The sequence below is a fragment of the Falco peregrinus genome, chromosome 7 (genome assembly GCF_023634155.1).
Source record: "Falco peregrinus isolate bFalPer1 chromosome 7, bFalPer1.pri, whole genome shotgun sequence".
In the NCBI taxonomy this organism is placed as follows: domain Eukaryota; kingdom Metazoa; phylum Chordata; class Aves; order Falconiformes; family Falconidae; genus Falco; species Falco peregrinus.
The window spans coordinates 73,019,329-73,046,865 of record NC_073727.1 but is presented as its reverse complement, the minus strand read 5'-3'; the positions used below and the strand labels follow the sequence as shown (position 1 = coordinate 73,046,865).

Below are 27,537 nucleotides of genomic sequence, written 5' to 3'. Positions count from 1 at the left end.
TCATTAAATGCAAGGAATCATAAAAAGAATATTGGTCATAATGACCACTGAATGTAATTGTTGTTTTTTTAAAAGGCCCTATAATGCTTTTTCCTTGAATTACCATGTGAAATTTCAGGGACTATTAATAATCTTTGCCTTTTCTTTGCCAGATATATTTCAGATACAATCTGTCATGATTGTAAATTAAAAAAAAAAAAGATAAAACAGGCTATCTGATTTCATATCAGATTCAGATTTACTTCTTTCCTTGTGATCATTTTACTAAAAAAAATTACATCAGCTGCAGTGTGAAAGTCCAATATTCACATGAGTCTTAGAGACAAAGAAAATTGCCTTGAATTTATATTAATCTATTCCTACATTCAGTACTACACATTATCTCTCCCACTTGTTTGAGCAGGATGATGACCAGTTCCCACAGACTTACATTTCTGTAATTAAATATTTCTCTAACACTTGTTATTTTCTAAAAAAAAGTTAACTTCTAGTTTCATACCTTGATAGGAATTTATGGATTCTCAGACATGTTTCTAAATGGAAGTAAACCTAGAAACCAAAATAGAACTGGATTCTTTTTTATTCTTGACTATAACATATCCATGAATTTGATTTCCCAGGTTTTGTTCCATCCAAGTCACAAAAATAGAGGTGCTTGATGTATGTATTTTATCGTACAGTTTAGAAAGAAAAGCTGCTTACTTAGTAATCCATGCCCCTAGACATTCATTCAAATACTCTGAATTAAAATATATTGAAGTATACAGGGGTGCAGCAAGCAGGTCAAGAAAAGTGACTAATACTTTATATTCAGGACCTGCCATTCTGTGTCCAGAACACTGTGCCCAGTTTAGGGCTTCCTCATACAGGAAAGACATTAACAGGCTGAAACAAAAACAGCAGGAGTCCACTGAGATGCTTGGGATCTGGAGTACGTGATGTACCAGGAAAGGCTGAGGGAGCTGGCTTTGCTCAGCTCTCAGGAGAGGTAGTTCAGGGGAGGTCTGCTTGTTGTCTCGTGCTATACAAAGGGCAGATATAGAGAAGACAGAGCAAATTCCTGATATGTGCGCAGCCAATGGTCAGAGTTTTCAGCACAGGGAATTGCAGCTGGACATAAGGAAAAAAGGGTTTTACAAGAGTGTTTAGGCACTGCTGAACTGAGTGGTTGTGGACTATTTGTCCGCAGAGGTATCTAAAACTCAACCTGAGAAGCTCTATGAACCTTAAATATGAAGATGGCTCTGCTTTGAGCTGGGGAATTAAACTAGATGACCTTCAGAGATCCCTCCTAAGCTAAAGTATTCAATGACCTAATCAACTTGATCTAAAATGGCCCTGCCAATTTAGGGTGAGGAGAGTTGGGCCAAACAACTTCCAGCCTCAAGTAGTCCACAGCTCTATGAATTACTAAATTTTGTATTCAATGTATAGATTTTCTGTAATGGTTAAATTACTGAACAGTTAAAAAGCTAAGTAAAGATTGTGATGGGGCAAGTGATTTTGCCAGGTTTTTTTAATGGCTGCAGTGTAAAGAGCAGATAAGGTTGATTTACTGTTTACTGATCCAAACCAGTCTTGGGGTTGGTGTGTGAATCAGAAGCAGGACAGCAGGAAATGTGGAATGGACTGTCATCTCCATAGGTGCTGATCTTTACTGGCAGCAACTGTGGCACGAGGTCCTAGGTCTATTTACCAAGCCTTTCCTAAAACATGGCATAGTTTGTTCAGGCTTATTCCAAAGACTGGCTGAGATTCACCAGTTCTCATTTCTCCCAGGCTAACACTCTTCTCAGTCTGAAAAAGCGCTCAGCTGTAATGGAAACAGCTGTTGTTTTTTCAACCACATTCTATATACATTGGTCAATGATGCAGTGTTTGTAGCCACAATCCAGTTTGATTTGACATCTTGCCTCTGGGAATAATGAACGCCAGCTCCATCAAGAGCATTTCTGGGATTTTCTTGCCTTATTCATACTAATATACCTTCTAAAGAGGAAGTAATTCTTTCAAAAACTTGTAAGTGAAAGTGTTCTTGCAGTAGTGTTTTTAGAAAAGGAGAACATATTTTTTAAAATAGATTCCTGTTTTGTAAAATGGATTTCTCAGCATAAGTATTGCATTTGACCTTTGCAATTTCTTTTTCCCTTTTCCTGCCTATAATGAAAACTACTTTAGCCTTACTGATAGAAAAAATTAATTCTGCATTGTATCCCTTAGTTACAACCTATCAAATGTATTATAGCATCCAAGCACAGTTTCTGCTTTAAGCTTAATTTAAGTTTAGATTCCTCAGAGAAAACAAATCTTTAAATATCTTTCCTGTTGCTAAACCAGGCACCTGAGGGTTGTTTTTCTGAGTTATAAAGAAATAAATGATATAAATGAATAATATTAAATTCATCTTGAATTTTAACTACCGTTTTGCTTGCTCCTTGAAATATGAACAAAGACTGACTGAGAAGAATTTGTTAAAATGGTCAGATAATACTAATCTGAAAATAAATTCAGAGGAAATGTTAACCTTCTAAAACTCTTAGTCATCCCCTAGGCTGAATGGAAACTGGATGGCATCTTATTTCAACAATTTAAAAAACAGTCTTGTTCCAATGGAGTTTGTGTCCTGTATGTTTTCCTACATAGACAGGACCCTGTACAAATATCTTTTCCTGAATCTGGGTAATCTTTGAGATGTAACTTCTTTACTTATTTCATATTTAAAATAGACATTAGTTGCAAAAGTTTGTTCATTAATAAATTTAGAAAGAGCCCTCATGGAAGACACAATGGGAGTAAAAAGCAACCTGGTATGTTATTGATAACTGTGGTCAGTGCTAGCATTCCAGATCACATTTTCTCTGCAGAGTAGCAGCTCAGAGAAAGTGTTGATGTGTCCCTCAAAATCTTCAGAACCAAAATTGAAAAAAATTTGAGTAATTTCAAATATAATCCTGAAGGAGCTAAATAAGCAATTGGGGTTTAGAAGTGAAGCCCATGCCACCCACTTTTGCCCCATAAAAGTGAAAGATCTGTACAGATTCTGAAAAGTACCAGTAGTACAAGGATATTATCAATCAATGCAAATTTTTGCTTTGGGTATCCTCTGGAAAAATAGATTACATAATAGTTTCTTTACACTATTTTCAAAATGTAGTTAATACAGTGCACTACTGTTTTACTGCTTTCTTCTGAGATTTAAGCAGTACATTAACATTAAGGATAATAGTGCCAATGTCAGCATTGGAATCTAGCTTTTTCCTCACAGTAAAACACTGTGGGATTTAGCTCAAGATTAAGAAATCTAAATGTATGTGTCCCACAGTAGCATACAGAGTATTGGGATCCATTCACTTGCCTAAATGCAGGTGTCTAGGGCTATTTCAGATGCCTTAGAGTGCCTGAGACATCCATGTTTCTGGCTGACATGACAGAGGACCTATGAGATATCCACATCCTTTTGGAGACACAGCCAGGTGGGAAGCTCTTCCCACTGCTGGTAGCACCAAATATTTGTGTGGGGACCACTAATGGATCCATGAGCAGTTGTATCTGAGTTGCTCTGCAGTCTCTACTGACTTTACTGACTAGATTATTATTTCTGTGATGACAATTTGGATGTCTAGCACATCACACCTGTCTGAATCTTAAATTGAATCCTAGCGTAATGAATTGCCTACTGAAGCATGAGATAGGCAAAGGAGAAGACTGGAAATTATTAGGAAATACACAGTGAATAAAGTGTCAGAGTAGGAATCAGCAGATAATAGTATCGTTTCCAGAATTACACAACTGTAACACATCACTTCAGAAGAAATGATGAGGAAGATTAAGACATTACTGACTGAAGGACTTGGATTCTGTCCAACTTAAACCATCAGGCATAAAATTAAAGAGTTTAGAGAACAGGGTAAAATTATGGTAATAAGCAACATGGAAATTACAGTTCTGATACATATTGGTTTGTCACAACATAGCACAAAATCATAGATGCTACAGTTTGGTTGAACAAAATTAAACCAGGAATTTATTGCACTGAAAAGGTTGTTAAACTAATCTGGGATGCATTTTATGTCCCCTCATGGCTTGGAGCAAGAGCTGGTCTAGGGACCAACAGATCGGAAGGGTAAATGACACTTCAGTTAATTTTCCCTGTAAAACAGCTGTGGCTTGGAGTCTTCACCATGGAATAGAATCCTTTTGTGCCAGGCATTGTGAGTGAAAATGATTTAGTAGTAGAGCAAATCCTCCTGCCATTATCTGCTTTTACAAAGTAGTCTTTAAAGAAAAGAAATGGAAATCTATTCATGAATCTGAGATGCATCAATATTTTGACTATAAATTAAAATCAATGGGAATTAATAAATGATTGTCACTCCTTCATAAAAGACTATGACACTTCCAGAGCTGTCAGCTGATACCATTCCTTTAATACAGTCAATGTTGTATCTTCTCCTGCAGTTGTTTTTCTTTCTATGACAGTTCTTGTTCCTGAGATCCTGTAGCTCATGCAGCCAAGGTATTAATTACCTAAAGTAGACCTATCAAAACTATGTGTTGCTAACTAATGACATCTCAACCTTCTTGAAAGTAATCAGAGATTTCCAGTGTCTCCAGGGAAGCCGAGGCCTTGGAAGCTAGTAGATGTGATAGTGAGCAGCAAGTCAGGCATGGACTCTGCTTCATGTTAACAGAAAGAAAACCTGAGCAGCTGGGATTAAAAGCAGGCAAGATCGTGCATGTTTTGGGTAAAGAATTATACACTGTATGACTGGAACACTACGCTAAATCCGGTAGGTCACAGCTAGGAATAAAAAAGCAACAGAAAAGGGTATTCGTGTAACAAATTGAGAAAAGTAGTAGTCAATATGTATAGACACTAAAGACCTAAATGTGTGTAGGGCTCAAACGTCAAGCAGAAAGAGAAAATTGTGTCATACCTTTGGCTATAGATAGTATAGGGGGAAGAAGTCCAGGAAAGAAAATACCAAGAAAAAATACCCCAGCAGTGAAGTAGTTTAACTCCCAGTGGAATTAGTTCCCAAGTGGAAATGAGAAAGACTTATAAGTGAGTTGACACATTCTTGGATGACATCCATTCAATATTACATTTTCTGGAAGATGACCAAAATAATCTAATAGCACTTTTTTGTCTCTTGCTTTTGTGATTATTCCAGCTTGATATTTACTCCAAATTAATGACATTTCAAAAGCAAACAGATGCTAGACCTCATTACTCACAGAGACAGGGAATCTATTAGCATTATTTTTACAACTCTTTAGACCACTAATGTCCCCGCATTTGGTATTTTTAGTAAAAGCTTTCAACCTTACCCTCTCCAAAATTTCCATTTTTATTAAGAGAAAAAGAAAAGATTTTAAGTAATCATTAAGGAGAAGGTCTACCTATTAATTAGCAAAACATACTTTTAAAAAGGGAGGTTTCTTCTGTCTGAAAAAATATTCTGTTAGAAATACAACACTTAGTTTCTCCCAAAGAAACCATCATGACCTTCAATCAAAAATAAACTTGAATAAAAAGAAGTAATTTCTCCAAATTGCATTCAGTCCCCTTCAGGAGAAAAAGTAAGCAAGGTATTTCCATTTAGTCAACGGAAACCACCTCCAGCTGACTCTGCAACAAGAATTCTGCTGCTCCTTCAGATAAACGGATGAGTACTTGAGTGCTTCCATAAAAGGATTTTTGTAATTTTGTGTCCAGTTTTGTATAGTAGAGGCACCTGAGCTGTCCTTTTCAATAATAACTTTCCCTTAATATTAACTCTGTAGGAGTAAGCCCTGAATGCACAACACTTCCCGACAGTTAAAAAACTAGAATATGCAGATTGCTTCAGTATTCTTCCACAGAATGGAAATTGGTTCTGTTTGAACATTTCCTAGTTTCTTTTTTGCTGTAACAGTACAATGAAGGTGAACTTTACAAGTCTGAAGAAAATTTTCAGAAAAAAACATAGATGTCAGTAATGAAATATCATTAAATAAAACCATAAACCAGCTAGAAATACAACTTAACACAATAAAAAGGGTTATCAGCAGTGGCTTCAAAACTGAGGTGTTTTGTAGGAGAACAAAAACTAGATTCCAGCATGCTTACATTTGGCTTTGTAGGTAAAATGCTTTTGACAGCAAATACAACAAAGACATCTGAAGAGTGTGCTAAATAATATTATACAAACTGACTCCTTAAGACTGAAGAAATCAACTAAAAAGTAAGGCTTTAAAAGTAAAGAAGAATGACGGGTGTCAGATCTCAAGCTATTAATTCCTGCAGATCTGTTGATGTTAGTGGAAGTCAGTGCTTTGCTTTAACCGGGCAGTTAAACTGTTTACTGAACACCATTCTCTAGGAATCAGCATTCTCCATCATATCTCCAACTTCTGCCATTTGAAAATTTGTATCTAGAACAGACTCCTTACATACATACTGACAGTCCTCATCTACCAATAAAATATACACAAACAGAAAAACAATATTAAATAATTCTTGCCAATTTTTTGCCAACCATTTCAACTCACAGTTGCATTTTCTGATTTATAGTTTGTAGGTTGAATGTTGGATTCACTGACATCACTGGCAAAACTCCCAGATTTACAGGAATAAAGCTAAGTTTTGTCTCTGGTTGGTTGGTTGGTTTGCAATAGCTGCTCCCTGTCTTTCTGGAGTGGGGGTGCGTTCAGGATAGGATTGTGTCACATCCTATCCTCACAAACAGAAACAATGAATTTGTTAAAAAGCAGCAAGCATAGAGGATGCACAAAAGAAATATACATATTCTGGTTTTAAGGTTTTGGTCTTCACTCATAGTGTGCTTTGTCCATTTTTTTCCTAAATTTCTTGGGTTTTTAAATATTTTCATTTCTGTTAATTTCTGCATTCACAAGGATCTTAAGGTCAAATAAGATAACCAGAAAACCTTATATAACCTCCAATACAACCACAACATAAACTTAGAATTGAATATTGCAGTTGGAAGGGGCCTACAATGATCAGCTAGTCCATCTGCCTGACCAATTCAGGGCTGAACAAAAGGTAAAGCATATTGTTAAGGGCATTGTCCAAATGCCTCTTAAACACTGACAGGCTTGGGGCATCAACCACCTCTCTAGGAAGCCTGTTCCAGTGTCTGACCAACTTCTCGGTAAAGTGATGCTTCCTGATGTCCAGTGTAAATGTCCTCTGGTGCAGCTTTGAACTATTCCCATGCATCCTTCTAGATGCCAGGGAGAAGAGCTCTGTACCTCCCTCTCTACATCCCCTTGTCAAGAAGCTGCAGAGAGCAATGAGAGTCACACTTCACCCTCATTTTCTCCAAACTAGACAAACCCAGAGCTCTTAGTCACTCCTCACAGGACATTCCTTTCAGCTCTGTCACCAGCTTTGTTGCCCTCCTGTGGATGCATTCGAGGACCTTCACATCCTTCTGATGTGAAGGGCCCAGAACTGCACACACTATTCAAGGTGAGACCACACCAATGTTGGACACATCTGGATAAGCACCGTTTGAACAGCTGATCCTATCATGTTAGACACACCCTAGGTATGGCCTCTTGGCTGCCAGGGCACATAAATAATGGGATTTCTGCAGTTATACATTTAATCTGATATTTCTGACCCTTTCCATCCCTGAAAAAAATGCCAGTGATCAAACAAGAGTTGGTGTCCAAATTTATTCAATCCAACTTTAGGGAACCAAGACACATGGATTAGGAAAAGGACCACTCTCTACTATCAAGACAGGAATACCTTCTGAAGATAACACATCCCATCTAAGTACTGACCACAGTCTGTGCTAACAAACTGGACTCATTTCTCTCTCTAATACTATGTTTTCTACATAAGAATTGCGATTTTGTTGTCACCACACTGGCCAAACAAATGATGAAATCTCTCGGGCAAAAATATTGTCTTCCCATATACTATATATACACAGCAACAGGATACAAAGATTACTCAGTCCCTGTCACCTTCACCTCATTTATTTTAATATCAAAGTTCTGTTTTTGTAAAAGGCTCACAGCACATCCTTCTCCAGACAAAAACAGAGGGGGACAGAAATACATGTGATCTGAAACTCTTCATCTCCCTTTCTTCCCTGGACTTGGTCATATAACTGTCATAACGCCACCAGACAAAAAAAACGTGTAACTATTGCAGGTTATGTCCTATTCTTAATGCTGTAACACAAAATCCTAGTACATTTCAAAGACTAGGATTTTCATCTACTCAGTTAGACAAAAGTTTAGTTTTTCATCCTTTATTAATAAGAAGGTTGTTAGGGTCACTGACCAGTGTTCTCTGCGAGACAAAACTTAGAATATAGGTGCTGGAATTTGCAACTATGGTTTTGTCTGGACTTTTTAGCATGAGAGATGAGTCAAATTATCAGTGATTCAATAGCTAAATCATTCCTACAAATCTACCATAAAAAATTGTATGGGAGACAGTTTCACAGATTTAACTGCATGAACCATCTGACACTGTGTCTCTTTTCCCCGTGATCTTCTAATGTATTTCTCTCTGCTGTAAAATATTTTTGGGTGCTGTTTAACTTTTAAACTATAATATCTGATGCTGATTGTCTGAAAATAATAAAGTAGATTATTTTCCCCCATGAAAGAAAAAATGAACTCAACTCAGGGTTTCTTTAGTCAGGAAGAAAAAAAATTGGGTCATGACTTTTGGCGGTTTAAGATGTTGCTTGGTTGTTGTAATTCTGAGTCCAAGCTTGAGTGATGGCAAGACTTGGAAGGTATTTGAAGACAGTGTCTTCAAAGCCAAAACCTGAAATATCATGAACAGCAGTCACTGGTATCTTTTTTAAGCTTTTGGACTTCACACAGGTGAGTCATTTAATTGTGTATTGCATTTCAGAGTGCTGTTGCTCTGTCTGGCTATCACCTCCACACTAAAACATAAGTTTCTTGCCTTACATGTCAGTTTTGTCCCCATTAGCATGGCTTTTTGTGTTAAGTAACATTTAACCAGTATTTGTTTGGGGCATAGATGTTTCAATGCCATTTAATCTGCTGCACTATCGAATCTGAAGTTTCCACTGAATCATTGATAAAAATAGAGGGAAAATGTGTTTCCAGTTAACATACATCTCTCAAAGTCCTCTTATGAAAACCCTTTGTCATTCTGAGCACCTGCCAAACATCTAAAAATCTATCTTGTTCATTAAATAGTATCAAATACTTTTTTAAAAAAACATTCTTGTCCTCTTCAAGCCATAAGATGACAGTCCATACGTTTGATTGTAGCCAAAGACTTGGGCTTTTATGGTCTTTCTGAATTTCTCACTGTCAGGGGATCAGCAGATATAGCCTTTTGAGTGAAGGTAGGAATCAGATATTGTAGCTTGTCACTGATACTGAAACAATGCAGAGGAAAGAGTCTGAGAGAAGATTTGTCTGAACAGGCTGCAAACATTAATGAGGGATATTTTACTTCACTATGCCTAACTGTGAAGAGAGATGTATTTGAACTAGAACCATAGCTGTCTAAGCCAATGTACTTCCCCTACACTGAATAAACTTCGGCATCTTTATATTGTTAACAAATCTGCCTCATGTTTTCTTTATGTATGGACACTACATTTCTTTTCTGTCATCTTTTCCTAGGTGGAAATAAGAAAGCCAAAGGAATAGAAGGAAAAGATTAAAAGAAAACATGCACCAATTTTACAGACAATCTGCTATAGAATAGGCTTGACTGTTCAGCAAGTCTAGCTTAAATGTATAGACCTGAGAGATAAATCTGCTACCAAGTTCATGTTTGATGTGAATCCAGTCTACTTTTATTAAGAGATCTCGATATAAAGATGAGTTTCACATGGAAATGATTTTTCAGTCATTTGTGTCCTTAAAATAACAGTGCAGCTGAAAAAGTGAAAATTACCAAACTGACCAATTTGTCTTCCTTAGTCCAACTTGCCATTTGCAGTTTAATTGTGCCTCTTTAGCTTATTTTCATTCAGGTGTCATTAAGAGCTGTAATTGTATGTGCATATACACACAGATCCATGTATAAGTATGTGTACACATACACAAACATACATATGCAAGACATTCTGAAGATACTACCTTACTATAAATATTATGTACCAGTCAGACGGTCATTTTTGTTTTTAAGCTATTTTATGATGACATTACAATTGGGATTCCTCTAGTATAACTCAGACATTTTAATGTTAGCTATGTAAGTCTGATGTTACCCTACCAGTTATATATACCTTGCATATTCCTTCCATGTCAAAGAACAAAGCCCTGTGGTGCATTCTGTAATTTGAGTGTATGTATTATTAGATACTTGCCATCTTAATGTAGTGGCACTGGTCTATGTTTGAAGAGAAATCCACTAGTGTATCATACACACTCTTCTGCAGCAGTTTCAGTTCTGAGTGTGTATTCCTTATGTATCACAAACAAAAGCAGCATCCCAGCAGCAGTTAATTTCTGCTTGGGGCACAGAAAGCCAGACTGCTGTGCCAGTAAGCTGTGCTTCTTAATTAGGAGGCCACTGTCAATTTTTATGTTTTCATTTGCATTCTGTTCATAACATGTTTGAAGGAAATTATGTCAGTTTTGTTCACAACTTGACATGTATTTGTGAATACTCAAAAACCATTTTATTCTATAAACCCGTATATTTTAAGTTTTAGAGCAAATGTTAGAGTAGATTAAAAGATGACAGTTTCTATACCCATTTCGGATGTTCTCTAAGATTCTTAGATAGATATATGAAAACGAAACAACAACCACTTTACGTTGGGAGCTAACAGTGCTCCACTTCTGACACTGAAACCTTTGGGTTCCAAATTGGTCATTGACATTTTACCTCATTCATGACTGGCAGAAGAAAAGGGTAAAAGAATGTGCTTTACTCACCCAAGGATTTTGACTGAATGAGTTTTCCATTTAGATCCTGCTTTCTGGGTACGTCTATAGATTCCCTCTTTGTAAAGGAAAAAATCTTCATACACTTTCATTATAGCTAAAAAACAATAGGAAAAATCAGCACAGTCAGCAAATATTGCTTCTGTTCTTGTTTGCTCCTTGTGTTTTACCAATAATATTTTTGTTGTCTCTTGGACCGTATAAGTGTGCTTCATAATTACACTTGAATTCACTAATTGCTCAGAAGTCCCTGATGTGAGTGAACCAAAGGAAATATTCCAATAGAGTTCTCTCAAAGGTCTCTTGACAAGTTAATTGGGTTTCTCTGTCATAAAAACTCCCTAACATGGACTTCTTCCAATACAGTAAGAAGAAATATTGCCTGGTGTAGGCTTACATAAGTTTTCTCAATTACAATGAAATTCAATTCAATAAATAAATCTCCTCAAGATTAATGTATAAAATGCTCTGTTCTGACAAGCATCTGCATATTCAAGAAAAGCATTTAACAGACAATGTACATCCTGTGAAATATGGTGGAGTGATACGTATGCCTTTTTCCAAAACTCAGATAGAGTTCATTAAGTACACAGTCCACTCCTTGTGGAAAACTAGATTGTTTATATTTGTTAATTTTTACTTTCAGCTAAAAGGCGGGGGGTGGGGGGGGGTGGGTAGGGGTGGGGAAGGCATTGTGTGAATAAAAAAAAAGGCCAAGGAGATGATGAACTGGAAATTTTGTGCAAGGAAATGAAGACTACAATATGCATTTTATGACTATTCATTATTTCCTGTGACTATAAATCTCTTTAAAAAAAAAAAAAATGTTTCGGGTTTCTTTTCCACATTTTTTCTACCACCTTAATACCATTTGCTTTACTATATGATAGGCTACCAGATCCAGAGAAATGAAAATACTTTCTAGGTCTACATTACCTTCAGATTCCAGTGAATCAGATGCATTAAATACAAGCTTAACTCCAACTTACTTTTACCCTATGATTTTGATGGTCTTAGACTGCTACACTACTTGGAACATAAGAATTAGTGAAATCCAGTTTCCTAAAGTCTTGCACCTTGGGAGTCCCATAAAATACAAGTTTCAGTGACCACTTGTATGTTGTTGGAGCATTTATAACATATGCGCCTGATATAGATCTGTGGTATCCAGTCAGGTTAGCTCATGTTGCAGTATTTTCTGTCGGGCACACTTTCCAATTTCTTTCTCCTACCTGAATATTTTCATAAACTTGACAGAAATTAACTTTACAACCTCTTGATCTCTACCATACTTGGCTGAAAACAGAAAACATTCACAAATTTTAGGGGATGAAAGAGAACAGCTCAAAACATGGGCAAATGAGCCCATTTGCCCAGGAAATCTGTCTAAAAATATACTTTGCTAATGAGGTCACTCACATAAAAAATGTATGCTGATAGCAGTGCATGGGGAATAAGCAGCCATGATGCTACATAAGGGGCAGGTCTGGGGAGAGCTATATCAGTTAAATCAGAAAAAATGTAAATGTTTTGAATTAATAATGCTACAGCTTCTGCCGAGCTGCCTGCAGAACCAGAGCTCTCACATATTGATAGCAACAGACCAAGTGGAAAATCACATAAACTTTTTTCTTGACTTCTAGCTGCAAGCTCAGGACTCCATTACAGCTCCCTGCATAGGCTGCCTCCCTCCCTCTGCCCCCAGGCTTACCAGTGTACAGAGCCAGGAGTTTAACTCCTGCGGATGTCCCTGTACCACTATGTAAAATACCAGCTGTTGAGGTTTCTGAGCTGCAGAGGAGCCTGTGGAGGGAAAGCTTTAAAGCAGTGCAAAGGAACAGAAAGGGGAAAGAAGACTTCCATTGGCATTAGTCCGGGTGAGAGTGTCAAAGAAGTGAAAGGGATGAGTCATTCCAAAAATTACTGTAGAGGCTTCCCTGGATCTTGTTTTGATACCGTGGCCAAAGGGAGGCAAAGAAACAGGGCTGAGTGTAAGGACTGCAAAATTCACTTCTCCCACTGGAGGGCTGAGTGTAAGGACTGCAAAATTCACTTCTCCCACTGGAGGGCTGAGGTTAGAAGATATCATTCATCATCAGCCTGGGCCAGGAGAAGGTAGTTTCATTTCTAAATCCCATAGTTCTTTGAAATCAAGGTCCATATGTTCAGTTTCAGAAACCTATTCTTTATCAGCAGCTCTAAATCAAACACATGTTCTTGGCTCTGCGAAGAAACATCATACCTAAATTATTGCCACAGAAATTAAATATAAAATTTTGCCATGTAATTCCAGAATAACTTTAGTCTACATTAGAGAATGTTATCCATGATTACGTGTTAGATCTACGTTTAGTGTATGTGTGTTTATATGTATGTATATATAGAAGTAAATATATATACTTATGTATATCTGTATGTATATACACTGCAATCAGGAGCTAAGTAATGATACAGTCTTTGGAGCTAAGTGAGCTGGGTGTATGAACTGTAGAGTGGACAAAGAGATGATAATTAAAAATCAAGCACCGAGATATTTTTATTTATTCAGTGACTTTGTCCTAATATGGACGGAGGATGAGATGACCTCAGTCTACTAGCCAACTTTGTTCCCTCCTACGTAGAAGAGACTTTGCATTTTCCAAAATGAATGGATTAATTATTAATTAATCACCAGAGGTAGTGATTTTCATAAAGTTGACTTTAGCGTATGCATGAGCTACTTTGGTCATGCTGAGCTGTCATATCTATGCATATAAATGCAGCGGATTATAAGATTCATTCCAGTATAGATTCCTCTGCATAACATTCCTAAATAAGAAACTGTGTCTCTAAGACATATGAAGATATAAAGTAGTTGCTAGAAAAGGAACTAAGTGTAGCACTGCACATTAATGTAGGGTAGTACTTTCTCCAGATCTTTTTCTTGTGTCAGCAAATCAAATACTTTTTATCCAAGATCATGATAGCTGAAATGTTATGTAGGGTCAAAACTTAGATATATTGCACTAATGTGTTAGCTTTTCTTCTTTTGATTGGGACTGACTAATGTGACAGTAAGGATTATTTTCCTATGTCAGCACTGTAACTATCAGAGTATTTCCTAAAGTCCATTTAAAAAAACAAAGATGAATGGGCAATATTAGATTGTCCATTTGAATGTTTTCAAAGCATTAATGAAACTTCACTATGTTTATTTCAAAACTGATTTTTTAAAAAACAAGTGTTTCTTCATTTCCATCTGAAAGTGCTAATTGCTCAGTTCCTGTACCTTAGAAAACAATGACGTATGTCAGAAAGAATTTGTCATTCAGACTCAAAAGCTGTATAACATTTTCTATTACATTTCTACACCTACTGTTTCACAATTGTTCAAAAATATATATTTTTCTTAACTTTAAATACGCCCCAAAATCCAAGCACATTCCTCATCAAACAGGCTGACTTTCTACATCATGATCGTGAAAGGATTTTGAATGTTTTCAGCTATTAAACATTACTTAGTACATTAGATAAGACTGGCCATAAGTGCTTTGTAAGTTCTCGAGGAACGACAATTGAATGAATAATGGATAAATCTCTTTCAGTAGCTGAAGATCATTGGCAGGATTTTTTTGGGGGAAAAAGATAGTATGATATGTTTTTAAAATTAGAATTATGCTCTGTAGCACAGGAAGACAGAAGAATCAGTGACAAATTATTAGGTTGTAACTGTGACTCATTTAAAAATCTCATTATAACAACAGATAAATGGAAAGTGATTTCACTCAGTGATATACGCACTTGGTTATATACTTTTCATTAGATCTTGATTTTTCCACATACAGAATTACCTTAAACTGAGACACATTTTCTCTCAAAAAAGCATTGACACTTCAAAATATTGTATGAATTATTGAGTGGTTAAAACCTAAAAAATAGCTGAATATAGATTATTTTTTGAGGAAGATTTAGTACTGACAGATTAAGCAAGCAAACTGTGTATACATGGACTACAAATACAATATTAGAGAGAGGTCTGAAATTTTATCATGAGCATCTTATTTTTTTTACTTTCTTAAAACCAATGGAAGCTACTGTGTTCACTTCTAGATCAAATGCAGCAAGGGAAAAAATATTTTCCTTGAGCAAATTAACTTGGACAGAGCAAAAAATACTGATAATATTGATCTTGTTAAGTCTGAGCTTCAGCTTAATTGCACTGACCACATAAAGAGCTTTAAGAAATAATTTTAACTCCGTGGTGCACTGAAAAGAATGAAATCTAATAATCAAGACCATTTCAATAATAAATTGGAGGTTATGATAATTAATTATATAATTGAGGGCAGTAGAAATGCAGAAGCCCTCTGAAGTAAAATGCTTTGGTTTTGCATCAGCCATCCATCAAAGAGGGGAGGACATCCTGCACTGTGACCTTGCCCATGACCCCAAACCCCACACCCTTCAACCTCTCCAGTGACACTGGCCTGGGGTATGAGCAGGAACCTGCAATTGCAGGTGCTGCCAGCACCATCCATGACTGCAAACGGACAGTATTCAGGCTAAACCACTCATTTGCAGTTTCTCACTCCCTGCCGAAGTCTCTTAATTTCTCTAAGAGGTCATGGTTCCTCATTGCAGGGCTCAGCAGAAAAATTCAAAACTGATAGCCCTCTGCAACCAACAAGAGCATTTGGGCTCTGAAAGGGGAGATTCTGGGAGTATTGCAGCACTAAACGGTTTGCTAGAGGGCCCATATACTGCAGCGTTCCCTTCAGAGGAGTGAAGGCTTGGTGGGCTGGCTTCAGTCATTAGGGGAATCAATCCCAGCCCTACAGAGCCGAGCTTTGCCTAGTATTCAACTCCTCCTGCACAGACCCAAATTGCTATTTCATCAATGAGCAAAGAACTGTTATGGGAAAAAGGCACATTTTCAACAAGTCCAGCTCAAGGTCATTTTACTTACTATGGACTCTGATGCAGTAGCCCACCAAACATCCCAGGATGAATTATAGTGCTTATGTCTGTTTTATTCACTGTGGAATGCAATTTGTGTTCTCTAATATTTTGATACAAGGACATTGCACGCTTTAATTTTTTTAATAAGAATAGTAATATTAACATCTTCCAAACTTACCATACCTTGCACTGGTCCTTTGTCCATGATTTCTTTCATTATGTCAGTTTCCTGAAGGGAGGCGAGAGCAACAGCAGAGAGAGCAAGGGAAGATAATATATTCTATTAAATAAAATTAAACCCCATACTAATTTATTGTTGTGTACATACACACACACACCTACTGTATAAATGTACCGTTGTACTTGTATTTCTGCCAGAGAATATTTAGATTATTTGGTTCGCCAAGTGAACAAAACCTTCAGAAACATGTTTAAGAAGCATTAATGCCCAGTTATGACTACATACTGTCTTTTTTATCTCTACATTCTATAGGATCACAAAGCAGCACCATTAAAGAGATGATTAAGAAACTATAAAGAGTTTAAACTCTTCTGGAAATACAAGGGCATATCAAGGAAAATGCACAGCTCTAGTCTTCAAGTAAAGTGAACATATTTCCATATGCCAGATAATTTTCAAGCCCCAAAGCAGAAAAGTAGATGAGACAATGGATGAACAACAACATGAACTTACTTTTGAGGAGACCCTGTAGTGAGAGGCACACCGGTATAACCGATTGGATTCTTCTAAAGCATTGGGACATGGTCCATTTGTATAGTTTTTTCCATATTCACTTGACACATAACAGCGATTTGCACCTGATAGCTCCAGGTGATTGTTCCAAAATGATGGATAACAAGCATAGGATACAACCCTGTTCAGATATTAAAAAAAATTAAAAGTTGATAAGAATCATAGAATTATAGAATCATAGAATCATTTAGGTTGGAAGAGACCTTTAAGATCTTCAGGTCCAACCATTAACCCAGGACTGCCAAGCCCATCACCAAACCATGTCTCTAAGCACCACACCTATGTGTTAGCTTGCTTAAACATTTTCGCAGTTCTATTTCAAGCTTTTAAATATTTTACAACTGTCATATTTACAGAGTCCCTCCATCTTCAAAGGTGTGAATGTCTCATGTCTTCAGCTAGAAGGTGTTTGCTTCAATTCGTAGGCACTATGTTTATGATTAAGTTTCAGTTGCAGTAGTCCTCTCCCCACCCTTCTCTAGAGAGGTAGGGTAGAAAATGTTTTAACACTTGTCACCTAGTACATTCATCTCATTAATGATGCATTAAAATTCACATTGAATAAGATCAATAAATTACCAATGTTGTCAACAGGATCCATTTAGCAAAAATGTCCTCTGAAATGGGCATATTTGCAGCAGAAAAAATATAAGGGAAATAAAGCATTTTCTAGTTTTATCTACATTTTCTAAAAGAATGCTGGTGAAAAGCTACAGGTCTTCTTATTTCCTTCAGCTAAAAAGTCTCTGACCTTTCATTTTTCCTGACAATATAAAGAGAATAGTTTCTCCCATTTCTGTGAGCATTTGTTGTGATTAAAAATCCTATATTTGTTTTTAAAGTTTTGGGTACAAATAATTGGTTTCCTGTTTGCATATGAGTAAATGTGGTGCTTCTTCTCAATACAGGTATAACCCTTATTGATTAATGCCAATAGTACTACCAACAAGCTTCTAGAAGGAGTGTACCCCCTTAACTGAACCTCTACTACTAGAATCCATGGGAGATAGCTACAAGTGAGAACATAGTCTCAGAAGATGTTAAGCGCGGAGCTTTTGGTAAGTTAGTGACCAATGCAACCACAGATCAGTACTAGGGAAAGTATTTAGACAGGGGCTGGTGACTGGGTTCCTCCATTTTGATTCACAAAGGGAAATAAAAATAATAAATTATCTGGAGTGATGCTGTCAGGAAAGACTTGGTCCAGATCGAAACACTGACAAAATATATAACATAGAACAGGTAAGGTGAGATCAGGTAAGTACCAGAAAGGTGGGACTCACTGTGATTTTACAGCTTTTCTCTTTTGAAGTAACATTCAGACTATTCTTTCCTTAAAGGAAAGATAGGTTTATGCCTGGAAGTGAATGTGGACCGAAGGACAAAGACAAACTTTGTGACTTGTTAAGTGGCATCCAGTGTGTGCAAAAGGCTGGGGACTCTCCCAGGGCGCTCAGGCCCCAAGGATTCTGTCAGGTCCCGGTTATTGATAGCAATGAGACACTCAAAGAAACTAAAATGACAGATTGTGCCATGATATCACATGGGTATGTGTCTGGTCTCTACATCTCCTGAAAACATCCTGGCAATTTTGTAGCAAAGCATCTATCTCAAGGTGTTTCCTAGATGCTAAGAGAGCTTTCACTCACAGATACAGCAGTTACATTTTTCTCACCCCTTATTATAAAATTGCATTAAAACTTTTTACTTCAGGGTTTTGGAATTTATCTAAAAGAAATATGACTCATTTTTCACACTTGTAAATTAAATTCTATATTCTACAAATACGTTAATTTAAAAATACTACGTCAAGTAATCACTGGGCAGCTTCTAACAGATTTCAAAACCACAAAAATCCATCTATGAAAAGAATCATGGGGGAAATGTGCAATATCAAATATATGAATCATATTTATTGCTTTGAATGAAACAAAGAGAACTCTTGGAATAACAAAAAAAAGCTTCATCTGCCTGACATGTTTCGAGTTGCAGGCTTCAAAGACTCAAAAGCATTTGACACTGATGTGTTCAGAGGAGTGATCGTGGAGGAGCTGTGATAACTTGCCTGAGACTTAAATCCATGTTAATTTTGGATTTGAAAATCTCCAGAGTGCTAAATCAAATAAGCTTTGAAGCACAATTTAAGAGCCCTCGTTGCACCCAAGAATGTGGAGGGACAATGAAAATAAGACATGGTTTCAAGGAAAGGTAAGGAGAGGTTCTAATTCTTTACCCTGGCAATACATCAAATGAACTGCTGCTTCATGCAGTGTTTGTTTCTTTCAAGCAACTTATCCTGAATTGTACAGCCATTTTGACTGTTTGACTAACTGAATCCTTTTTATTTCAATAAAGTGAAGGAAACAAAACATATATTTAAAATGCACTTGCTAACAATCTGAAATACCCAAATAAAGGCACACTGAATCTTCCACTTATTATTTTATCCTTTCTGTGAGATCCTGGGACCTCTTAGTTTTCTACAGTATACTCATAGATGTTTCCGAAGCAATATAAACATTTCTGTGATTATGCCATGGAGGCCTATGAAAGGGTTTCTTTTAAAGAGCATAATTAAATAGTTCAGTGAAGCAGAATATTTTAAAATAGGCAGCCCTATAAATAGGATATGTATTCAAGTAGCTTGCCAATTGTACTGTACTTTCTGAATCTGAAGAACTGAAAACTGTATTTTCCACACAATATTGAGGATAGTTATGTTTGCCTATGTATACTTAGGATTTTTATAAGATAAGCACATACGTGCTTCAACTACTTTGAATAAGACACTAGCATTTAACATGGTAGAAAAATGGACCCTGAGAAGAATGTCTTTTTGCTTACCAAATTCTTTCTGCCCAAACTACACCAGCACACCCAGAAGCTGCAAAAAGCAATAGTTCTGCCTGCATGAAAAGGGATCCTCCATCCAAGGTTTTTAGGCTGCCATCGCTTAGGTCCTCAGTCTACTCACTGGCAAACCCTTTTAAACCCTTCTGAATGCCTGAAGGTATTCTGGATTCCCAGATTTCCAACGGGGAATGGTAAGTATTTGGTCCAAATATACAGGGGTTGTTGTTACTAATTTTAAAATTTATTATGCTTTGTTTCTATTGCCAGGTGAAGCAAATTTTTTGATTATGTCTGTATACATATATAATGTTTATAAAATTTATCTGTCTTTATATACATAATCATTCTAGTTACCACTGATCACAGATTTCCAAAAGAAATAAAGGATTGCCGCTTAGTGCAATCAGGCCTGCAAGGCAGGAAAGGTGAGCAAATACAGTCCTCAGAGCATGATCTAGCATAAGCAGGCAAGGAGTAAATGATTGAAAGCCAGTGTAAGGAATGGTATGATACCTGTTCCCCAGGTGGACTTAGAAACACCTTGGAGGGATACAACAGAGGAGAAATTCATTCCTGGGGTAGGGATTTTTTTTCCCCGCCTTTCAGTTGGATTGTTCCACTGAAGTTACCACAGGTTCCGAATAGATGGGTCTTACTTCTGTGGCAAAAGAAGTGAAGCACCAAATGCCACACTGGCACACTGGGAGCTGTGTGGTAACCCAGACGTGTTGACTGATTCTGAACCAACAGTCACTTTTGAATCTTTTCACTAACCACAGTTTCTGCACTCACAATTAACATATTTTAACAGCTTTTTGCTAAACATGAGCTTGTATGTGCTGAAGCATCAGCACAACAGTAAACATTAAAAACATTTGAAGAAGACCTTGCCAGAAGAGTCACAAAAGAAAAAGAGAAATAAATGTGTGTTTACGTGCACATTTACATACAAGTATTCAAAAATACTACTAGAAGCAAGCGGCATCTAGTGAGAAGCAGTGAAATCTGTGACGTGTTCATACATTCTTGGAAGAATTCATCTGATGTCATGTTTATGTGCTCAATGAAAACTTTTGTGTTTATATTGTATTTATAGGTTTGTGAGATGAGAACATAATCTATTTTTTAGATTATATTATTAGCAAGTTGGTCAAAACTAGTAACAATAATATTTTTTTCATACCCTGCAACTGCTAAGAGCCCAACGTAGAAGTTGGAATAAGCTCTGATTAGAAGCAGTATTTACTTTCAAGTGTTTATAACATTTTTACTACTTGGAAATGAAACGTTTCTTCTTCATTCTTAAAGATTATAAGATTTTAAGTTCCCTCAGCAGATAAAATAAATGTTTTCAAACCACACTGATTCCTCCCAAATTATGGCTTGTAACTGAAATGCCTAAAATTAATAATAATTAGAAATAGAATACAGATTTATTCTTTAATGAATGGAGGAAGAGAGAGAGTCAGTAAGAGTTAAACAGTGATTCAGCTCATAACAGATTTCACTGTTAATTGGGTGCTCAGTGATTCTGAAAAGTCAGGTCTCAGCACTAGTCTAACCTCACTGAGCTTTATGAAAGTCTTCCATTGACTTAATTGGGGATAGTTTAGGCCAGTACTCGATTTTCCTGAAAATCTATCAAAAACCTGAGATAAGCCTACTTCAGAAATCAGAAAACCAGAAGATTTAAAACAGCATTAAACACATGCTGTGAAAATATACAAGCCCACACAGAAGATCAATATGCTTTCTCCCTATTGCAGAGTGTGGAGATAATGAAAAAAATGATTGCAATATACTGGTTCATAAAATAAAAGTAGTCTGAAAGCATGAGGAGACAAGCACTATAAATAGGTCTCATTCAAAAGACACTTCAGACTCCTATTCCATAAATTTCCAGTTTTTCATTGTCAAAGGTAAAGAGTTTAAGCTAAAAACAGTTATTAAATAATCAGTCCAGTGAATCAAAAATTTTAACTGATTTTTTTATATACTATTTGCTCTTGGCCACTGTCAGAGACCCTTTCTCAGACTCAGCATAGCCATTCCTGTGTTCCTCCAGGATCTGTCCTCACAGATATTTTCCTTAAGGTGTTTCTTTGTGTCTGGAACTGTTGGAACAGAATTTGAAATATTTGAATTTCAGGAAAGAAAATCAGGATTTAGAAATGTTGTTTATAAAAACAAGTATGTAGAGGTATTTTTGTGTGTGGTGCTTTGATGGTGAATCCAATGACGGAGAGTAAGAATGGGTAGCAGGAAAAGGTCTGTGAGAGCATGACGATGTTGTACATGTTGGAGCTGGCTCCATGGGGACCAGAAAGCTTAAAATGACTAAGAAAATAGTGTTGAACTGCAGAGATTTATTGGGGATCTAGCTAGTCTCCAAAAATTTGTGATGGTTCTGACACCTACTCTGCAGGTCCTTTACTCAGTCAGCTGCAAGAGGCTGGTGAATACCATGAGGCATCTCAGGTGACTGAGCAATAATGCAAGTATTTAGGAGTCAACACAAGTTCACAGGTGTGCTCTGGTGAGCTGAGGTGACCTGTCAGTATGCTTCCAGGCTTATACCAGTCAGAAAGACTGCCCTGCACACCACTTTCACACTGGTACTCTGCGGTCAGGCAGGGGGCAATCTTGTCGCTACTGCGTTCACACCAGCACGAGGTCCTGGCTGGGTACAGCTAGGGTGAAAATGAAGTGCCTCATACAGCTTCAGTCTGCCTTGCTTTCCTTATAGAAATAAGTTAACTCTTGTATACTGAAACCACCTCTGCAGAACAGGCTGGGTCACTGACTACACTGCTTCAGATAAAAAAAAAAAAAATGCAGCTTTCTGGTGCAGGAAGAATCTTATTATTATGGGCTCATGGTGGTGTAGGGAAACCAGCATGAGGAGGGGGAAATAAAGAAAATTGGGTCCTAATAGAAGCATAGTATTAAAGCAATCTTTTTAGGGTAAAATGCAGCTATCACCTTCAGGATGGTTGGCATGCACGGAATCTACATCACCACAGTTCCCTAAGCAACACGTCCTGCCAGCTCAGCACATGCTGGTAGGAATGACAGAAGATGGAGCGGAGTGGAAACACAGCAGCCATGCTCTGTTGTGCTCCCTGCAGGAACGGGAACTTGATGGCACCACACAGCGGATAAGCTGCATACCAGCTGTCACATGAAGGATCCACTAGATGTCCGTGGCTGAGTCAACCATTGTGGCAAAATGACTTTCCTCAGATGAAATAATCTCATTGCAATACTGGCACACACCTCTATCTCAGAGTTACCTGCCTCCACGGTACTACTACACCTCACTGGGCACACTATAACAGTTAATAACAATATGTATGACTAGAGTCACTCAAGCCCCACCTAAACCCGATGGAAATGGGCTAGTCCTGGACTGAAGTAAATCCGGACAGGGGTGGGGGGAATTGTTGTCTAAACTCCCAGATTACCCAAGTCTGACTCAGTGTTCACAAAGCTAAGTGAATCTGACCCACTCTAAAGTTGTTATGAATTGAGGGACTTCTAATCAAGGTAGTCAGACTTGGGAAGGATAAGAAACAAAGAACAGACAGTGAAAACGCCACCGTTATCTAAGTTACACAGAAAGAAGCCTCCAAACAAGGAAAGTCCTAGCTATGAGAGGAAACAGGATGATAAGATGTTGCCAATCCACTGACATCAACAGAAAATTAGTTGAAAAGAAGATAAAGACAACAGTGGTAGTGGGAGATCACGACCTCCAACTCAAATAACACCCCCAAAAGAGGGCAAATCCTCACTTGAGGAGCATGTGTAGAGAACCTCAGTAGTGCTTTCCGAGGATGCATACTAATTTGCATCAAAAATGAGAAACTTGTAACCAATCCTATGTATGATAAATGAATATGTAACATACTATAAAGTGTAAAAGGCGGACAGATGAGGGGAGAAGTTAGGGAAGACTCCTGGGACAGTTGGCAGGCTGAACCTGCCTGCTTGCCCATAGGAACGCCTAGTGGGTAAGAATCTGTTTTCTATAACTAACATATGTTAGCTGTTCCTAGATATAGCATCTAAAGTGTGCTTTACAGCCAGTGTATTTATCACCAGCAATCTTCAAACATTATTAATATAAAATTGTGGCAGAATAAAGAGTGCTATTCTAGAAACTGTTAGTGTTAATCCTTCGTGAGTGGTTGCAGTGGCTGGCAGTGGGTAACGTATTCAAATGAAGTGAGAAGACCCGCTGAGGAGTCCCCCTTGTGCTGTTGGTGTGTTTCCCTGAACAAGTCAGACAAATTGCCCTCCAGTCCAGCAGGACTGTTCAGTGAAGGGTCCCTATGGCAGGACACTGACAGACTGGTCAGGCACAAGGGTCTTGGCTTTCCTGGGGTGCTGATAGATCAAACACTAGTGGTTGAGAAAATCTCCCCTCCTGCCCTTCACATGACAGGTGTGCGTATACAGGGAATGCAGTCAGAGGGAACAGAAGACTAGGAAGTTGTCCTATTGCTGCATTCTTTAGGGTTTTTCCTCTAAAAATAACTTGCTTCAGCTGTTGTGGATATTACACATTAAAATGGATCTCTTATCTACACCATTAATTCTTGTGCTCCTGTCCTTAACATAGGTAGGCAAGCAATCAGTTCAGTGAGAAAGAATTGTATTTACTCTCTTAGCAGCATGAGCTACTGATTAAAAGAAGCCTGTTCTTCTAGTTACAGAAAAGTTGCTATAAATGTTAAGCTATAACTTTCATTTTTTTCATGAATGAAGCCTTCACCTTTACTCCTGTGAGCTGCTGATGGACATTCGCTGGATGGAATCCATTACTGCCCACTAACCACTTACCTAAACGGTGTCCCACTCAAAATCTAGATCAAAACCAGTTTAGTATTTAAACCCTGAGACAGAAAGACAGAGGAACACTTGATATAAACTCTCCCTATAACAATACAAAATCCTTGTCAGATCAGGAATACTTTGATACATGTGAAGAAAGCAGAATGATCACTTTGTATACTGTGTCCATGTGAATGACAGCGCTTTGGTCTTCACCTGTACCCCCAGGCTGCCATGTCAATGACATCTGATGCATCACAACTGACATTCTTTTGTTTTTTCCATGGTTTGGTTGGTCGGTTTTTAACTAAATTTAAATGTTGACAGCCAGCACACCTGAGATCTCTGTCTGTCAGATTTGGGTATATCAAAGACAAAGTAAGGGATGACAGCGTATGAAAGTGAGAGACGAAATAGATATTGGTATGGAATAGGAAGTATTATTTTTTTCTGATAATATGAGAAATAGCAGAATGTAATTATACCATATATAAAATCTGGTTATTGCAAATTCTCCTGGAAGCTATTTCCAGGCACATGAAGTTCAAGGAGTTGTCTGGGAACAGGCAGCACAGATTTATCATGGCAAATTATGCTTTACCATGATGAGATGATAAGATGAGATGGTGTGACCATGATGAAATGACCAAGAGAAAGAAAAGCAGTAGATGTAATTTACCTTGACTTTAGGAAGGTTTTCAGCATTGTCTCCTGTGGTGTTTTTCTTGTTTATTGGACTAAATAAGTTGCTTACAAGGTCAGTAACTGAACTGGACTGGCATGCTGAAAAGTCGACAGATCAAAGTGACTGGTGTCTGTTTACTAGTGGCATTTCTCAGGAGTCAACACAGCTGCAACACTTTTGCATGTCTATTAGCAATCTGGAAGTGGGGCATAAGGGGTCCTTAGTAAATTTGTGGAGGATGCCAGACTGATGGGGAGTGGTTAGTGTGCAGGGCTGCCATTCAGAGCAACTTTAACAGGCTGACAGAAAACTCACGAAAATCAACAAAGGCAGAAGCCAAATCCTGCCTCTCAGCCAGAGCTGCCCATGCAGCAATACTGGCAGGTCACTGCCTGTGTAGAAAGCATTTTCATAGCAAAGGACCTAGGGTCCTGATGAACAGAAAGTTGATTGTGGGCCAGCAGTAGGCCCTCTCAGCAAACATGGACAATGGGTTGTGCGAGCAAGAATATAGCCAAGACATTGCAAAAAGTGATTATTCCCCTTAAATCGTCACTTAGGAGGGTTACTTTTAGAGTACTGTGTTCAGTTATGGGATCCCCAGTAAAGACACTGACAAACAGAGCAAGCCCAGTGGAAGGCACTTATGAGGCTGAAGCAAATGATATGCAAGGAGGGGCTGAGGCAGCTGGATTTGTTCAGCCCAGAGAAGAGAAAGCTAACAGAGGGTCTCATTACTGTCTTCAACTACATAAGGAGAGGTCACAGAGGAGACAGGACAAGACCCTTCTTGGAGATGTACAGTGAAAATTTGAGAAGTACCAGTCACAATATGTACCAAGGAAAGTGCTGACTAGGTATAAGAAAAAAAATATTTGACCACAAGAGTGGTCAGACAAAATAACCTGCCACAAGAAAGGTTGTAGAACTTCCATCCTTGGAGCTATTCAAAATTTGACTGGGAACACGGCCCAGCCAGCCTGGTCTAATTTCAGAGTTAGTCATGCTTTGAGCAGAACATTGGACTAGGTGACCTCCAAAAGTTCATTCCAACCTAAATTATTCTGTGATTCTATAAATTACTATGTGTAATTTTTTTTAAAAAAAGCTTCTAGCTATTCACATGGAGTGTGAGAGCTGTTAAGGTTGCTTAGTCTGACCTGAAGGAAGAAGGATCTAGGTATACTCCTTGCTACAGTGTTGAATTCTGGCACAAGTTTGGGATGGGATGTTTACAATTTCCTTTATAGAAAGATAATGTTTGATCCTTTTGAATATTTCAAAATGTTGCCTCATGCAACTGGCTGCTTACTCAAGGCTGTTTAACATGAAGAACCTGTAACCCAAGAACCATAGAAGTTTTGAGTCCACTTACAGTATTCCCTTTGATATAAAAAAAAAAAAACTTTCTTGTCTTGCTGTTAGAGAGGCTATAATTTCCCTCAGTTGCATTACAGCTAATGACATCTAGATGTAATGAGACTTAAATGGGAGCTAGGTGGTTGCAGAGTTTTCTCACTGAGCCCTCATTCAGAACAGTCTTCATTTATTTCTTTGGGAATACTTCATAGCTCCTCGGCTTCATGAAGGTGATTTAAGAAGGTGTAAATGGGAGAGTGATAGTTTTCATGAAGTAATACAGTTATCTGACCTAGGACAGGGCTAATGCATCTTTTTTGAAAGATCAGAAATCCTCATTGTAACACAAGCAACATTGTAACATGAACAACTGGTTCAAGTTAAAATAATCAAAACAGATAGATAAAATATTTACCCATGTGTTTTCAGATATCTCCAAGCACCATCAATACTTCCACCATTACATCCATACTGATTCCTGGTATCACAAGAGATCAAATTCTGAGCAGAAAGGTTGTCTGTGATCTGACCCTCAGAATGAATTGCTATTCTATCTGCCGCAACACCTGTTTTGAAATAAATTTTCCATTGTCAAAACCAAATAATTTCTCACAATTTCACATTGGTTGTTGTGAAAGAGGGACTGAAATACAACCTCGGTATTTTCTCTCTGTGCAGATGTCTGTCTTTACAAAACAATAAGGATATAAACTGCACAGACTTCTGAGAGAGGACTGTGAAACTGCAAAGCATCATGAGCAACTTCGCTGTCATATTATAAATCCATAGATTTACTGTTTATCATAAAGTCCCACATTCCTAAATATCAGATAAAGCATTTACATAATTTAGTCTGATAGTCTCTACTATGTATATAAATGCATATTCATCTCTTCTTGACTTCAGCAGAAGATGCAAATGCTCCCCCACCTCTCTGCAGCCTAATCTCATAATCTCTTTTCTTTCTTTTCTACCTTTGCTTCGTTTATTTGAGAAAAAAAGAAAAGCAAAAATGAACAGTCCTATGAAGAAGAAAATTCAAGACTGAAAATACATATTGTTTTCTGGAACGAATATTTGGAAATGCTCGTATCAATGTGTAAATATGGGATTCATTGGACTCCCTTCCCTTATCACACAAAACTCTTCTTCTGAGATAAACACTTTAGATGTCTGAACTCAATCAGATAGTCGTAAT

General features: G+C 37.6%; 1 protein-coding gene across 5 annotated transcripts in view; it reads right to left on the bottom strand.

The window, feature by feature from the left end:
- Positions 1-27,537, bottom strand: part of TINAG (tubulointerstitial nephritis antigen) — a 50,608-nt gene that overhangs the window by 7,116 nt on the left and 15,955 nt on the right. For 3 of the 5 annotated variants that reach the window (XM_055810109.1, XM_005238120.3, XM_027787826.2), the window contains exons 6-9: positions 26,755-26,905; positions 16,547-16,727; positions 16,036-16,081; positions 10,906-11,011 (exon numbers count right to left, since the gene is read on the bottom strand). In XM_055810109.1, the coding sequence (XP_055666084.1) occupies positions 10,906-11,011; positions 16,036-16,081; positions 16,547-16,727; positions 26,755-26,905 (484 nt within the window). Of the gene's footprint in view, positions 1-190; positions 9,390-10,905; positions 11,012-16,030; positions 16,082-16,546; positions 16,728-26,754; positions 26,906-27,537 lie in introns of those variants that run through there. The other 2 variants (XM_027787824.2, XM_027787827.2) reach the window with 2 other exon arrangements.